This window comes from Ictidomys tridecemlineatus, chromosome 5 (assembly GCF_052094955.1).
Source record: "Ictidomys tridecemlineatus isolate mIctTri1 chromosome 5, mIctTri1.hap1, whole genome shotgun sequence".
Taxonomy (NCBI): domain Eukaryota; kingdom Metazoa; phylum Chordata; class Mammalia; order Rodentia; family Sciuridae; genus Ictidomys; species Ictidomys tridecemlineatus.
The window spans coordinates 93,978,281-93,992,805 of NC_135481.1; the positions used below are offsets into that span (position 1 = coordinate 93,978,281).

General features: G+C 36.3%; 1 protein-coding gene and 1 pseudogene across 8 annotated transcripts in view; both read left to right on the forward strand.

The window, feature by feature from the left end:
- The window catches only part of Pcnx1 (pecanex 1), a 147,729-nt gene that overhangs the window by 86,868 nt on the left and 46,336 nt on the right, over positions 1–14,525 (forward strand). For all 8 annotated transcript variants that reach the window (XM_078050438.1, XM_078050440.1, XM_078050441.1 and 5 more), the window contains 5 exons: positions 1,652–1,823; positions 2,735–2,845; positions 3,683–3,774; positions 12,093–12,202; positions 12,606–12,711. In XM_078050438.1, coding sequence (XP_077906564.1) covers positions 1,652–1,823; positions 2,735–2,845; positions 3,683–3,774; positions 12,093–12,202; positions 12,606–12,711 — 591 coding nt within the window. The remainder of the gene's footprint in view (positions 1–1,651; positions 1,824–2,734; positions 2,846–3,682; positions 3,775–12,092; positions 12,203–12,605; positions 12,712–14,525) is intronic.
- LOC101956144 (TBC1 domain family member 1 pseudogene) lies at positions 5,956–11,287 on the forward strand (annotated as a pseudogene).

The following is a 14,525-nucleotide window of genomic DNA, read 5'->3' on the forward strand; positions in this document are numbered from 1 at the left end:
TCACTCTTAAAATGGCTGTAATTCATTGTTCCTTAATAGTTATCAAAACCCCCTTCCCCTTTTTTTCCTTTTGGCATGTGTTGAATTGAATTAAGATTTATATTACTATTTTCTCATCTTAAGATTTGACAGATTATAGGTAATTTATTAGCATGAAATAAAATGACATTGTACTGGTGGACTCTAAACCTTGGTTAAAAAAAGCATAGCAATTCAATTTTGATAAAAGCCTCTTTCTGTAAGAGGTTATCAGTTAGACATGATTCATATAAACTCATGATTATTTGCATTTAATAAATTTTGAATAATAGTGAATTAATATTGAAAAATAGATTTTTGAAGTGGGAAAAACTATGTTATTTTGCTTTGATAATCACTAGGAATTGCAATAAAAAAGTGCAATACATTAGTTTGGTGTTAATACTTTTGGACTACATAATGAGAAGAAAACCTTATTACTTCTGTGACTTTACACAAAAATGTAATCTGCTTGGCACTGTTTTTATGACATATGATCCTGTTTTAGATCTAACTTGAGCATTTATTAGTGGTAAGACCAAAAGACATCCTCTTTAATGTAATTCAGGAATAAGTTCCAACAACAGATTATAGTGATGTTTTCTTTCATGAATGTGATTGTTTTAAATCCTTGCTCACTAGATGCTAGTAACCGCCACCCCCCCCTCCTCACCCCCCCCCTCCCCACCACCCAGTTGTGATAATAAAAATGTATCCAGATTGGCAAATATCCTCTGGAAAGCAAAATCTTCTCCCACTTCCTTCAGAACTACTCCTCTACTGTAATATCACTGTTTTTCTCTTGTGGTTCATAAGTATTTTATTGGGAGACACTCTGAGACTATGTATCTGTTCTACTCATTTGTTTCACTTAGTATTACTGATGTTTCTTGCCTGACTCAGTTATCATTTGATGACTGGCAAATAGTGATTTTCTAATTCTATCATTCCTTCTACATTTATTAGTTTACTCTTTATTGAAACAAATAGCTCTTCATTCTGTCATTATGTATGTATTAGTGTGGATTCATGGATTATTTTTGTTTCGTGGATTATAATGTCACTTTAATACTTATTTTGATGCTCAAACTGTTCCTGATTCAGCCACTGGGAGCCCATCAAGCTGCCTTTTGTGTCCTTTTGACATATCCCTGTCATTCTTTAGGTGTTTCCCTCCTTTTTCTAACAACAATTTTTTCTAGATTGATCATATACTTTTCCTACCCTAACTCAAAACCAGTCTTTTCTTTATGAAGCTTCGATTCTTTTCATGAAAAATGGAGTTTGTAAACTAAAGTCTAGATGCTACTTATCTCTCCTAGATTGCCGTTGCTTCTGGATCCTTTCAGTGGATAAAGATATGAAATACGTGTGTGCGTATACACATATCTATTTGTGTGCATATTAAAATAATTAGTTCATTTTGATATTTCTACTTTGAATCCAGTATCACAGGGTTTATTCTATTCTTCCTCCTTTCTGAATCTGTTTTTCCTTTGTTTGATCATCAGAAACCTGGCTTTCATGTAGAAATATTTTGAATCCTTAGAATATAAGCAATCAATAATCTCAGTAACTAGTGTTGACTCTTAAAATTAACTAGACTGACTTTTTAAAAATATGTCATTTGCAGGGTCATAATCGTATCATTGCTTACAGTAGACCGGTTTACTTCTGTTTATGTTGTGGTCTAATTTGGTTCTTGGATTATGGTAGCAGAAACCTTACTACAACCAAGTTCAAATTATATGGAATAACATTCACCAATCCACTGGTGTTTGTATCAGCCAGGGATTTAGTTATAGGTAAGTCAGCTTTAAAGTATGTCTTAGCTTAACATTATTTTATTAGTTTTCAAACAGTTCACTGATAAATAAATCAATTATATATGTCAAATAGCTTTAATAAACTTATTTTACTGTTTATTATAATCATCTCTGAGGACAAAAAACTGTGTAACTATTATGAGTAAGGAAACTTCTTGAATAGAACACAAGGGAAAGTTGTGGGTTTTAAAAAATTCTGTATTTTAGGTTCTTATTATGTGAAAATGGTTGAAATAATTTATTGGTTCTTTTAAATTATACATGACATTAAGATTCATTTTGACATAATTATAAAAGCATGGAATATAACTTGCTCTAATTCAGTCCCCAGTACTTCCCCTTTTCTCTTCCCACCTTCCTCCCCTGTTCCCTTCCTTTTACTCCACTGATCTTTCAATGCTATTTACTTATTTTTTTTTTAATTGTTGTGAACATACATGATGGTGAGATTCACTGTGGTATATTCATAAATGTATATAGGAAAGTTAGGTCAAATTCATTCTACTGTTCTTCCTTCCCCCATTCCCTCAATATCAGTTGAAGTAATTTTAAAAGATATTGCTTATAGGTGAAAGATTTTATTTAATACTCAGTTATGTAGAGATAAATAAATTTAAATATCTTTTTTAAAAAATATTTTTTAGTTGTATGTGGACATAATACCTTTATTTTATTTATGTATATGTGGTGCTGAGGATTGAACCCAGGGCCTCTCACGCACTAGGCGAGTGCTCTACACTGAGCCACAACCTCAGCCCTAAATGATATCTTTTAAAAAAATTGCTAGTAGTTTATGTTAATGTTGTATTTCTTTGCATTGCTTGTGGTCTTTAAGTGAACAAAAGGATGAATACAGTATATTTTTAATATACTATTCTTTCTTTCCATAGTGTTTACACTCTGTTTCCCAATAGTGTTTTTCATTGGCCTCCTGCCTCAGGTGAATACATTTGTAATGTACCTTTGTGAACAATTGGATATTCATATTTTTGGTGGTAATGGTGAGTACTCTTTATAAAAATTGTAGATTACAGTATTTAAGCATAGCTTAATAAATAGGGGACAGTTACAGCCTTTAGAACTGTTATTGGTGTTAAATTTATTTAAATACTATGATACAGACTTACTATATAGATGGTTTATAAAAGGAGTTTTGTCATGGTTTACAAACTTGCAACAAGGTATTAGACTTTAATATCTCATAAAGAAAGTTTTTCTGTAAATTTTCTTTTATGATCACAATATAAGAGCACAGTAAAAAAAATATATCTATATATTTTTAAAATAAATCCTAGCTCTCTTAATCATTCATTCTTCCTTATTACTAGTAATTCCATTGGATTTATTTGTTGTTATTGTTAGTAGTCAGATCTACACTTTTTGTGTGAGAATTAATCAATACACAGGAATATAGATTTACTTCTGTGGGTACCGAGTTCTTTTTACATAGACTGATATCATTCAGTGATTAATTCATACATCTCCAGTTTGTTTTTAGGCTTCTGCATAACTTATGTTCCAAACTTTCTGGATCTAAGCTACATTCTTGAAGTATAATATAGATATAACTTTTTCTGCTCTGCTTAATTGTTCATTACTCCTGAGATAAATATACTTTACCTTGCATTAGAGATTTGAGAATAGCAAATCTTTGTCAGGTCAAAATATTTTGAAAGAACAGAATGAAGTAACAATTTTTAAAAGTCAAATGAGTAGATAATAATATACTAGTATTATAGGACATTTTAATAGTTTAAATGCTTTTTGGTGACTTTTAAAGTTTTTTTCCATAGATGTTTATAGAGTATTGATTTCTTTTTTTTTTTTTTACTCTCTAGCTACTACAAGCCTGCTTGCAGCACTTTACAGTTTTATCTGTAGCATTGTGGCAGTAGCCTTATTGTATGGATTATGTTACGGAGCTTTAAAGGTGAGCAATAAATTATAGTTTATGTGGTTTTGAGGATCGAACACCAGTGCCTCATGAATGCTAGGCGAGCACTCTACCTCTGAGCTACAACCCCAGCCCAAGGTTACATTTCTTTATGAAGATTGTTTTAAATTGACTACAAATGTTTTTCCCCCTGGTGCCACTTTATCATTAATTTCCATTGTGTTCATGTGCTAAACGTTATTCTTTTTTTAAAATTTTTTGTTTGTTCTTTTTAGATATACATAACAGCACAGTGTATTTTGACATCTTATATACACATGGAGTATAACTTATTCTAACTAGGATCTCATTCTTGTGGTTGTACATGATGTGGCATTTCACTGGTGTTATATTCATATGTGAATATAGGAAAGTTATGTCCAATTCATTCTATTGCCTTTCCTAGCACTATCCCTACCCCTTTCCCTTCATTCCCCTTTGTCTAATCCACTGAACTTCTATTCTTCCCCTCCCAACTTGTTCTGCGTTAACATCCCCATATCAGAGAGAACATTCAACCTTTGGTTTTGAGGGATTGGCTTATTTCACGTTATTCTTATTTTCATTTACTTTGAATTTGAAAGAAATTTAATAGATTATTAAAAGAATTTTTTTTTCTGTATTAACCATGGGTTAGTATTAGAAATGGATTATCAAAAACCAGGCTCATCTGGGATGGAGTGAGCATGGTAATCACAGAATATGCTATATGTTTAGTTAAGAAGTTATAAAACTACTATTTTTTATAGTAAGGTTTCTTTAAAGTTGTAAGAATAAGTTCAAGGACTACAATTTAAGGTACATGCTAATAAAAATTAATATGCTAGAATTTAATGCCATTTTAGGGTAAGCATCTGAATGAACCTATGAGCTCTCTTTAAAAATACTGTCACCAAGGGCTGGAGATGTAGCTCAGTGGTAGAGTACTTACTGAGTATACACGAAACCTTGAGTTTGATGCCTAGTACCACATGCTCTAAAGTCACCAAATTGTCTTGTTTTAACTAATACACAATTTTGTTTATTTTCAGTATTTTTATTGGTACATTATAGTTTTACATAATGAGGTTTATTGTTGCATGTTTGTGCATGCACACAATATAACAAAATAATTTAGTCAGTATTATTCCCTGGTATTTTCCCTCCCCATTTTCTCCTCCCTTCCCCTTTCCTCTTTTGATCTCCCTTTGAAGATCAAACCCATCTTTCTTTTCCCTTTTCCTCTCTAACTTCCATTTAAGAGAACAAACTTATGAACCTGTGTCACCAAATTGTAAGCATGAAAATCTTAAGGGTTTTTTTTATATTTATTTTTTAGTTATAGTTGGACACAATACCTTTATTTGTTTACTTATTTTTATGTGGTGCTGAGAATCGAACCCAGGGGCTTGCGAGTGCTATACCGCTGAGCTACAACCCTAGCCCCCCCCCCTTTTTAAATAGAGATTTACAGTCCCTTACATATAATTTCTGAGATTTGTTTGTTTTTTGTGGTTAATGCAAGGCAATTAGAGAATGGTTAGGGTTGAAATAATTATGAAGAATGACTCACAGCATTTTTCTTTGCTTCATTTATTCTGTAGTGTTTATGGGTCACTTACTGTGTGTCAAGAACAATGCAAAAAGCCATTTCCTGCTGGTTTTGTGGGGTTTTTTTTGCTTGTTAGTTTGTTTGTTTTTGGTCTTCTTTTGGTAGTGCTGAGGATCAAATGCACAGCACATACATTTTAGGCAAGCAAGTGTTCTACCACTGAGCCACATCCCCAGGTCCATTTCTCACTTCCAAGGAATTTATAGGTTAGTTGGGATTACTAAGTCAAGGAACATATTCAGTATAGGGTAACAGAGGCTATGAAAACAGAATGCTGTGGTTGTATAAATTGACATTAAAAGGGAATAAAGACCATTTTCTAGGAGGATGATTTTAACCAAATTTTGAAGGACAAGTAAGAATTAGCTAGTTGAAACAGAGAATACAGAGCCATGAATTTGGGAAAAAAGTGTTGTAAAGGAAAATAGCAACTAATTTTGGAGTTGCTAGAATTTGGGTACATGAGGAAAGATGGTCTTCATTAAGGCTAAAAAGGTAATCAAGGACTAAATTATGAAATACCCTGTATTCTGAATGTGTGGTCTAAAGATGGGAGATTATCAGTGTATTTGAGGTAGGACAGGAAATGATTAGAGTTGCATTTTACAAAGATTACTCTTTCTCATACATCTGTTTATTATTCTACAGATTCTCTTTCCTGCATACATCTTGTTTTCTCCTCATACATCTTCGTTTTCTCCTTTGCTTTCTGATGTATTAATCTTTCATTCTTGAACTCATGCAGATTTGCATGTTTTTTAACTTTCTTCTCAGCACATTCAAATGTGTCAGAAGTTCAGTTTATGGTTCCACCACTTCACTGGACAGTTGAAACACTGAATGCCTTAGCTTCCTTATCCATAAATTGGGAGTAATAGTGTGTATTTCCAAAGATTACTGTTAAAATTATTTAGAAAATATTTACAAATACCTAGGAATGGGGCTGTACATACACTATTTAATATGATGATGATAAGGTTTTGATTTAGCCATTACCAAAATGTCTATGATGTGATTAGAATAATTTCCAAGAGTATTCGGGCATGGGGAGGCAAATTGAGAAAAAACTACCGTACTCCTATCATTTTCCATTCTGAAATTCCCTGAGAAAGATAAAGGATTAGGATGTTATCCATCACATAGAACATATTTGTGAACTATTCCTGTTACTGGGGTTGTCCACTCTATGCCATATATCATGCTAGTAGTATCCAGAGATAACTTCAGTGCCACAGGGCTAACATGACACCTGCCTGTGTTTGGTTGTCCTTGAAAGCTTATCCTTTCTATTATTTCCTTGTAGGAATATACATTCATTCTATCAGGTAATAGTTATTGAATGTTGCTCAGTGCTATGGAAGTTATAATAGTATGGTATATATTACATGAGTAAAATGGTTGTACTGTGTAAGTAGCATGTAAGACACCAAGATATTCTTTGGCCTAATGTGTTCTATCATGTGATACCTGGTCCTCCTGCTCCATTGTTATATATAATGAATTTACCAAGTTATTTTATTCTTCAAAAAAAGAACACATAATTTACTATACATGCTATTTAAAATATTAAACAATGGTAGTAGCAAGCATCAAAAGCAAAATTTTCCCAGTGAATGAATAGAGCTTTAATAACAGAAGAAATCTGGCTCATATCTGGCAGTGAGAGTGGGGAGGAGCCCTCGCCCTTTCTGCAGCCTCTGAGGTACGCCCTGAGCCCGCCCACAGCGCCAGGCCAGCGGCAGCGGGAGTGAACCAGAGCCGCCCAGCCCGCAGTGTTACTGTTGTTCAGCTGGGTGGCCAAGGTGCCCAAGATCATCAGTTCCATCCTCATCCGCCAGGAGGAACTGCACTGCCTCTGGGAGTTTGACAACACATTTGCCAAGAAGTTCATGGTGCTTTTTTGTGATAGCTCACAAGAAGGCCCCGCCAGCGCTGATTTGATGAGTGCATTGAGAAGTTAAACCACGTCAGCTGCAGCCAGCTGGCTGATTGGAACCGGGCACCAGAACCCCTGCAGGCCCATGTGCAAGTCCTTCTCCCAGCCCGGCCTGTGTTCACTGGCCTCAGGAAGGAGTTTCAGGATGCTGGCCTCCGAGGCAGCAGTTTCTTCAGTTCTTTTGAAGAAAATGACATTGAGAACCACCTAATTAATGGATACAATATTGTGCAGCCAACAAATATTGAGGGAAATCGAACTATGCTCTTCATGATTGGCCAGTCTGAAGTTTACTTCCTCAGTCCTGACAACAAAAAAAATAGCACTGGAAAAAAATTTAAGGAGATATCCTTTTGCTCTCAGGGCATTAGACATGTGGACCACTTTGGGTTTGTCTGCTGGGAGTCTTCGGGAGGTGGTGGCTTCCATTTTGTCTGTTATGTGTTCCAGTGTACAAATAAAGCTCCGGTTGATGAAATCATGATGACCCTGCAACAGGCTTTCACAGTGGCTGCAGTGCAGCAGACTGCAAAAGCTCCAGCCCAGCTGTGTGAGGGCTGCCCCTTTCGGGCCCTGTACAAGCTCTGTGAAAGGATAGAGGGAATGAATTCTTCCAAATCCAAACTAGAACTCCAAAAATACCTGACAACATTAACTAATCAGGAACAGGCAACTATTTTTGAGGAGGTTCAGAAATTGAGACCAAGGAGTGAGCAGCAAGAAAATGAATCGATCATTTCTGAGATATTTGTATGATGAGAAGCAGAAAGAACACATCCACGTCAGGGAGATGAAGTAGGCATCACAGATTGCAGCAGAAAATATTGGAAGTGAATTGCCAGCCAGTGCCACTCCATTTAGGCTAGATATGCTGAAAAATAAAGCAAAGAGATCTTTAACAGAGTCTTTAGAATGTATTTTGTCTCAGGGTAATAAGACCAAAGGCCTGCAGGAACACTCTACCAGCGTGGATCTGGACACCTCTATGTTTAGCACATTAAGTAACATCAGCAAAGAGCCGTCAGTGGGTGACAAGGAGGCCTTGCCCATCTCTGAGAGTTCTTTCAAGCTCCTCGGCTCTTCGGATGACCTGTCCAGTGATTTAGAGGGCCATTTCACAGAAAAGCCTGCTTCGATTTCCCCCCAGCAGACCTTCAGGAGGCGAGCAAACACCCTGAGTCATTTCCCAGTGGGATGCCCAGAACTTCCAGAGCCCACTCAGGGGTCTCCAGGTGTCTTTCACAGAAAACTTATGAGGTATCACTCAGTGAGCACAGAGATGCCTCACGAATGAAAGGACCTTGAATCCAAAGCAAACCACATCGGTGGCTCTGGTGGGACCCCAGTGAAGACCCAGTGGCACTCAAGGAGGCAGCAGATATTCCTGCGTGTGGCCACCCCACAGAAGGCATGCATCTCCCCTGGCAGATATGAGGATTATTCAGAGCTGGGAGAGGTCTCCTTTAGAACCAGTATGTAAAGATGGACCCTGTGGCCCTGTACCAGAGGAAAAGAAGAGGACATCACGGGAGCTTCATGAGCTGTGGAAAAGGCTATTCTGTGACAGATACTGCTCCTTAGAATGGAGAAGGAAAATTGAAAGCTACAAGCCTCTGAGAGTGACTTGCTGAACAAATGCCTGAAGCTCGATTATGAAGAAATCATTCCTTGTCTTAAAGAAATAACTACAGTATGGGAAAAGATGCTTAGCACTCCAAGAAGATCAAAAATTAAGTTTGATATGGAAAAAATGCACTCGGCGGTTGGACAAGGTGTGCCTTGTCATCATCGGGGTGAAATCTGGAAATTTCTAGCAAAGCAATTCCATCTTAAACGTCCGTTTCCCAGTAAACAGCAGCCAAAGGATGTGCCCTACAAAGAGCTCCTAAAGCAGCTAACCTCCCAGCAGCATGCCATTCTTATTGATCACGGGCAAACCTTTCCAACACATCTGTACATCTCTGCCCAGCTCGGAGCAGGGCAACTGTCACTTTACAACATTTTGAAGGCCTACTCACTTCTAGACCAGGAAGTAGGTCTAGCCTCATCTAGACCTCAGCTTTGTGGTAGGCATTTTGCTGCTTCATATGAGTGAGGAAGAGGCGTTTAAAATGCTCAAGTTTTTGATGTTTGACATGGGACTGCGGAAGCAATATCTGCCAGACATGATAATTTTACAGATCCAGATGTACCAACTCTCATGTCATGGCTTCTCCATGACTACAACAGAGATCTCTATGATCACCTAGAGGAGCACAAGATCGGCCCTAGTCTGTACGCTGAACCCTGGTTCCTCACCGTGTTCGCTTCTCAGTTCCCACTGGGCTTTGTAGCCAGATTCTTTGATATGATCTTTCTTCAAGGGTCAGAGGTCATATTTAAAGTGGCTCTAAGTCTTTTGGGAAGCCATAAGCCCTTGATTATGCCACACGAAAACTTAGAAACCATAGTGGACTTTATCAAAAATACACTACCTAACTTGGGGTTGGTACAAATGGAGAAGACCATCAAACAGGTGTTTAAGATAGACATCGATAAACAGTTATAGGCTTATGAAGTTGAGTACCATGTACTTCAAGAAGAACTTATTGATTCCTTTTCTCTCAGTGACAACCAAAAAATGGATAAATTAGAGAAAACCAACAGCAGCTTACGCAAACAGAACTTTGACCTCCTTGAGCAATTGCAGGTGGCAAATGGTAGGCTACATCCAGAGCTTTGAAGCCACAGTAGAGAAGCTCCTGATTAATGAAAGCAAGCTGAAGCAGGCCATGTTGGCTCTGGAGCTGGAGAGGTCCGCCCTGCTTCAGATGGTGGAGAAGCTGCAGAGGTAGCCTACAGAGCCAGGCACTAGGGAGCCAGAGCCAGACTGCACCCAGCCTGAGGCCTCGGGGGACTAATGGTTCTGGAGAAATTGTACACTATTTCAACACTGTCCAGGCCTTAACTAGGAGAGAGAGAAGATGCTGGAGGGAGAAAACAAAGTGTGAAGCAAACTTCTCAGGGATCAAACTGGCTTGCCAACATGCAGATTCTTTTCAGTTCAAACTTGCAATTCAGAGGGCCCATGTCACAGTTTTTTTATTGTTTCAGGTTGTGATTTGTCCCTTCCTCAGCTTGATTATTGTACTCAGTAACTTTAGACGGCATGGACGGGAATAAATGGACCTTTTCTTTTCCTGGTTATTTCCTCTTTGAGTAGCACTGTGTTGTAAAGAGCATTTGTTATACTGGGTTCCAGAAGCAGGAGTGGCTCAAAGATGATCCCTCAGGCAAAGTGTGGGTCTGTCATTCAAGAGAGGGTTTGCGTGACCACACCCTCTGTCACCAGTGAGGTACAGTTGGCCCTTGTCTATTCTTATTATGAAAACCTAAGATGACCCTGGGGAAGGTCTGAAATTGATTTATTTAAATTGGACATCTTGATCACTTTTAAGTAAACCTGGCTACTATCCTTGGTATTTAAAAGGAAGTTTGTCTTTTTAAAATAGTTGAGTATTTCCATACAAATTTGCTGGTCTTTTAAGTGTAGTTGATCAAAGTCATGGTAGATAATATTTTAAGGGAAATCACCAGTGTTTAGACTCCAACTGTGTGACTGGAATGTAGCCTGCAGTTGGGCAGCCTGAGGTGTTTGCTTCTTCATGGAGGTTGCATTTCATACTATGGAGTCATGTATTTATCCTTTCCTATTGTATGATATACTGCAGCCACGTGTTCTTTTGAGTCAACGTCTTTTTGAACTCTTTTGAGTTCTTTTCACCCCTTGGATATCTAGTTCCTTGTAGAAGGAGCAGGGCACATCGAGATTTTTAGGGATGTCCAAGATTATAGGACTTTTAAAAAGAGATCAATCTGAACTTGCAATCAGATATATAGCAGCTGACAGTTTTCCAGAGGTAGAACATGTGTTTTGAACAGAATTCACAACCCAGCAGCAACTTCCTCCCCAGGATGATGAGGACTTATGTCTTCTAGCAAAATGCTGTTCATAGTTGCCCTGATTTCAGCTGGTCACTGTAAGGCCCCTTCCCTGTGATCTCAGAATGGGTTATTTTCTTACAAAGTGTTAGAGAAGAACTGTGCAGGCACAGCTTACTTCCCTGACAGCAGAATCATTTCTGGTCTTACTTATGTTTCTTGGGAGTTTCTTTTGACTCTTGTGGTGGTAGGGTCTCTTTTAAGTCCTGAATGAAAGCAGGGATTGCTATAGTTGGAGTCATTTGAATCTCCTGGCCATTTCAAAGGGAGACCAAAATGCTGTCCCCTGTGCCTGAATGGTTGGTTGGCATTTGAGAGTCCTTCCTGTTCCTCTGGGTCAGAGAATAGTGGTTGTCATGTTCCTTTGAGTCATGGTTTACCAAGATGACACAGTAAAGTCTAGAAGCTGCTATCCCACTGGTTCCACTGGATAGCTTGGATGAATGAGAGCTTCTTTCCATGTCATATTTTACTATTTGAATGTTTCATAATGTTGAATTTTGGACATCTTAATACCCTTATTAAAAAATATTGATGCTGCATTAAGTAAGAAATAAGAAAGCAGTAAAACAATAAATAATCTAAAAAAAAGAAATCTGGAACTTTATTACTGAGAGAAACCTAGCAGCTAGATTCTAGCTCATGATAAAGTAACAAATCTAAATTTATTTGGAATAAAATGCAACTAATAATATGACCAAAACATTTTTAAAATTTAAATTCATTGATTCTTTCCAAAATACTGACATAAAAAGATTCTATTATAAATTAGAAGTTTACTGTTCTGTTACATTTTTTTCTCAACAGGATTCATGGGATGGCCAACATATTCCAGTACTTTTCTCCATTTTTTGTGGCTTATTAGTGGCTGTATCCTATCATCTCAGCCGACAAAGCAGTGATCCATCTGTACTTTTGTAAGTGAAATCAATTGTTATTGTTAGAGAAATTTAAATAAGTTAACATTTCTTTTAAAGAACTCCCAAGCCTCTTTTCCCAATGCCTTTCCAAAGTGCTGGTGGCCTAGTCTATCTATAATCCCTATTCAAAATGTATTAACATTGGGTCAATTCTAACCATCTTTGCTGAAAATGTTAGGTTTTTTTCCCTCCCAAGTATTAAAACTGTGTTTCAGTAAAAAGATTTTTACTATATTGCTGTTTATGATACCTTTGACTTTTTAGGATTTTCTGTTTCCTTTTGATTAAATATACTTGGGTCACTTGGTTTTCTGTCATAAACTATCATTTGCATTACTTTTTTCAGGTTATATATGTATTTTCTATTAATTATTTTCTCTTGATTTTTAAAAATGTAAAGCTCTTTGGTACAATCCAAGATTTTTCCAAAAACAGAAGAAAAAAATCCGGAAGACCCTCTGTCTGAAGTAAAAGACCCACTGCCTGAAAAACTTAGGAATTCTGTTGTAAGTTTCAGTTGTTTAATTTAACTATAAGTCTTAAATGTTAGACAGTTGATTTTATTGTATAATGAATACTTTTGAAAGTCTTTAGTAATTAGAAGAAAATATATAGTCCCATTGAGTGGGGTTAGTTGTACATTGTTGATTACCTTTACTCCAATTTTTAACATGCAAGTTGAACATCCTTAATTCAAAAAACCCCAAATGCTCTAAAATTCAAAACTTTTGAGTGTCAGCATTATGCCACAGTGAAAAATACCAATCCTGACCACAAGGGATCAGTCACAGTTAAAATGTAGGTAAACTAAAAATAGTATTTAAAATTACCTTCAGGCCATCCTGCATATGAAACATAGATGAATTTTGGATCCCATCCTTAAGATATCTCATTAGGTAAATGTAAATATTCCAAAATAAGAAAAAATCCAAAACATTTCTGAACCTACGCATTTTGTCTAGGGGATACCCAACCTTCATAAGAAATGTTCATTCCTTAAACTTTGTTTCTATATAGAATAATATGGCATTTATTCATTTATTCATTTCCAGGTAAGGGAAAATGGAGTAATTTTATTGGTCATAGAGTTTTTTTTCATCCTGTTTACACTAGACTAGACTAGACTCTGAAAGATGAGTAAAATACTCCTTCTTTGCCCTTACTCATTGTCAAATGCAATCCAAAAATATTACATGGAAAATTCCAGAAATAAATAATAGATAACTTTTAAATTGCATGCCATTCTGATTTGCATGATGAAATCTTGCACCGTCTCAGTTGAGACATGAACCTCCCTCTGTCTAGTATGTCTATGCATATCTGCTACCTGCCTGTTAGTCACTTAGTAGCCATCATGGTTAGCAATAAAGTATATAGGGTTAGATATTGTCTGTGATTTCAGGTATCCAGATAAGGGGGAAGTACTGTGTTAATGTAAATTAGATTCATTGTGTTTTTATTATTGATTAAAAACTATGGACAGGAATATATCTCTAATACCAGTGGCTTAGGCAGGAGGACAAGTTCAAGGCCAGCCCAGACAAATTAACCCCTGTCTTAAAATTAAATTTTAAAAAAGAAATAGGAATGTGGCTCAGTGGTAAAGCATCTCTGGGTTCAATCTCCAGTACCACACACAAAAAAATAACTATGTCCTTGTAAGTGTCTTACTAGTCCTCTAGGGCATTTTATTTGCCAAGGGCAATTTGAAAAGTTTGTGCATTTTCCATGTTAAAGGAGAGAACAATAGCCAGATCTATCTTAATATACTTAAGTAAATTCAGTAATTCTCTTATGTTTCTAATTTAGTAAATTACAATATTGTTTATTTTCTTTGATTAATTATTTGAAGATGAATTCTATAGATTCATATCTGTTTTATGGAACAGAACAGTATTCTCTAGTTTTTAGATTATTTCCATTGTGAAAGACAAAATTTACATAAGAATCAAATAGGGCATACTTTTAACTATTAGTGGATATGAGCTAGAGAAAACTTTAGAAATTCAAAACTACCTCAAGATATAATTGAAATAGTTTTTTTTTCTGACTTTAGTTTCCATGTTAGCAAAGGATATTTCATGTTAAGCATAAGAGGAGGTTCTGAATCTAGTTTATATCAGAAATATCAAGAGGTTTCTGGGTTTTTCTACATGTGCAGCATTACTAATCTTGAAAATGCAAAATATTCCTAAATTGATGCTTAAAATGTTTCAGATTTTGGAGCATTTTGAACTTTGGCTTTTTGTTTTAAGGATTCTCAATTGGTATAAAGTTCTAGGTAAATATTCTTAAATGTGAAAGATTCCAAATTTTGAAA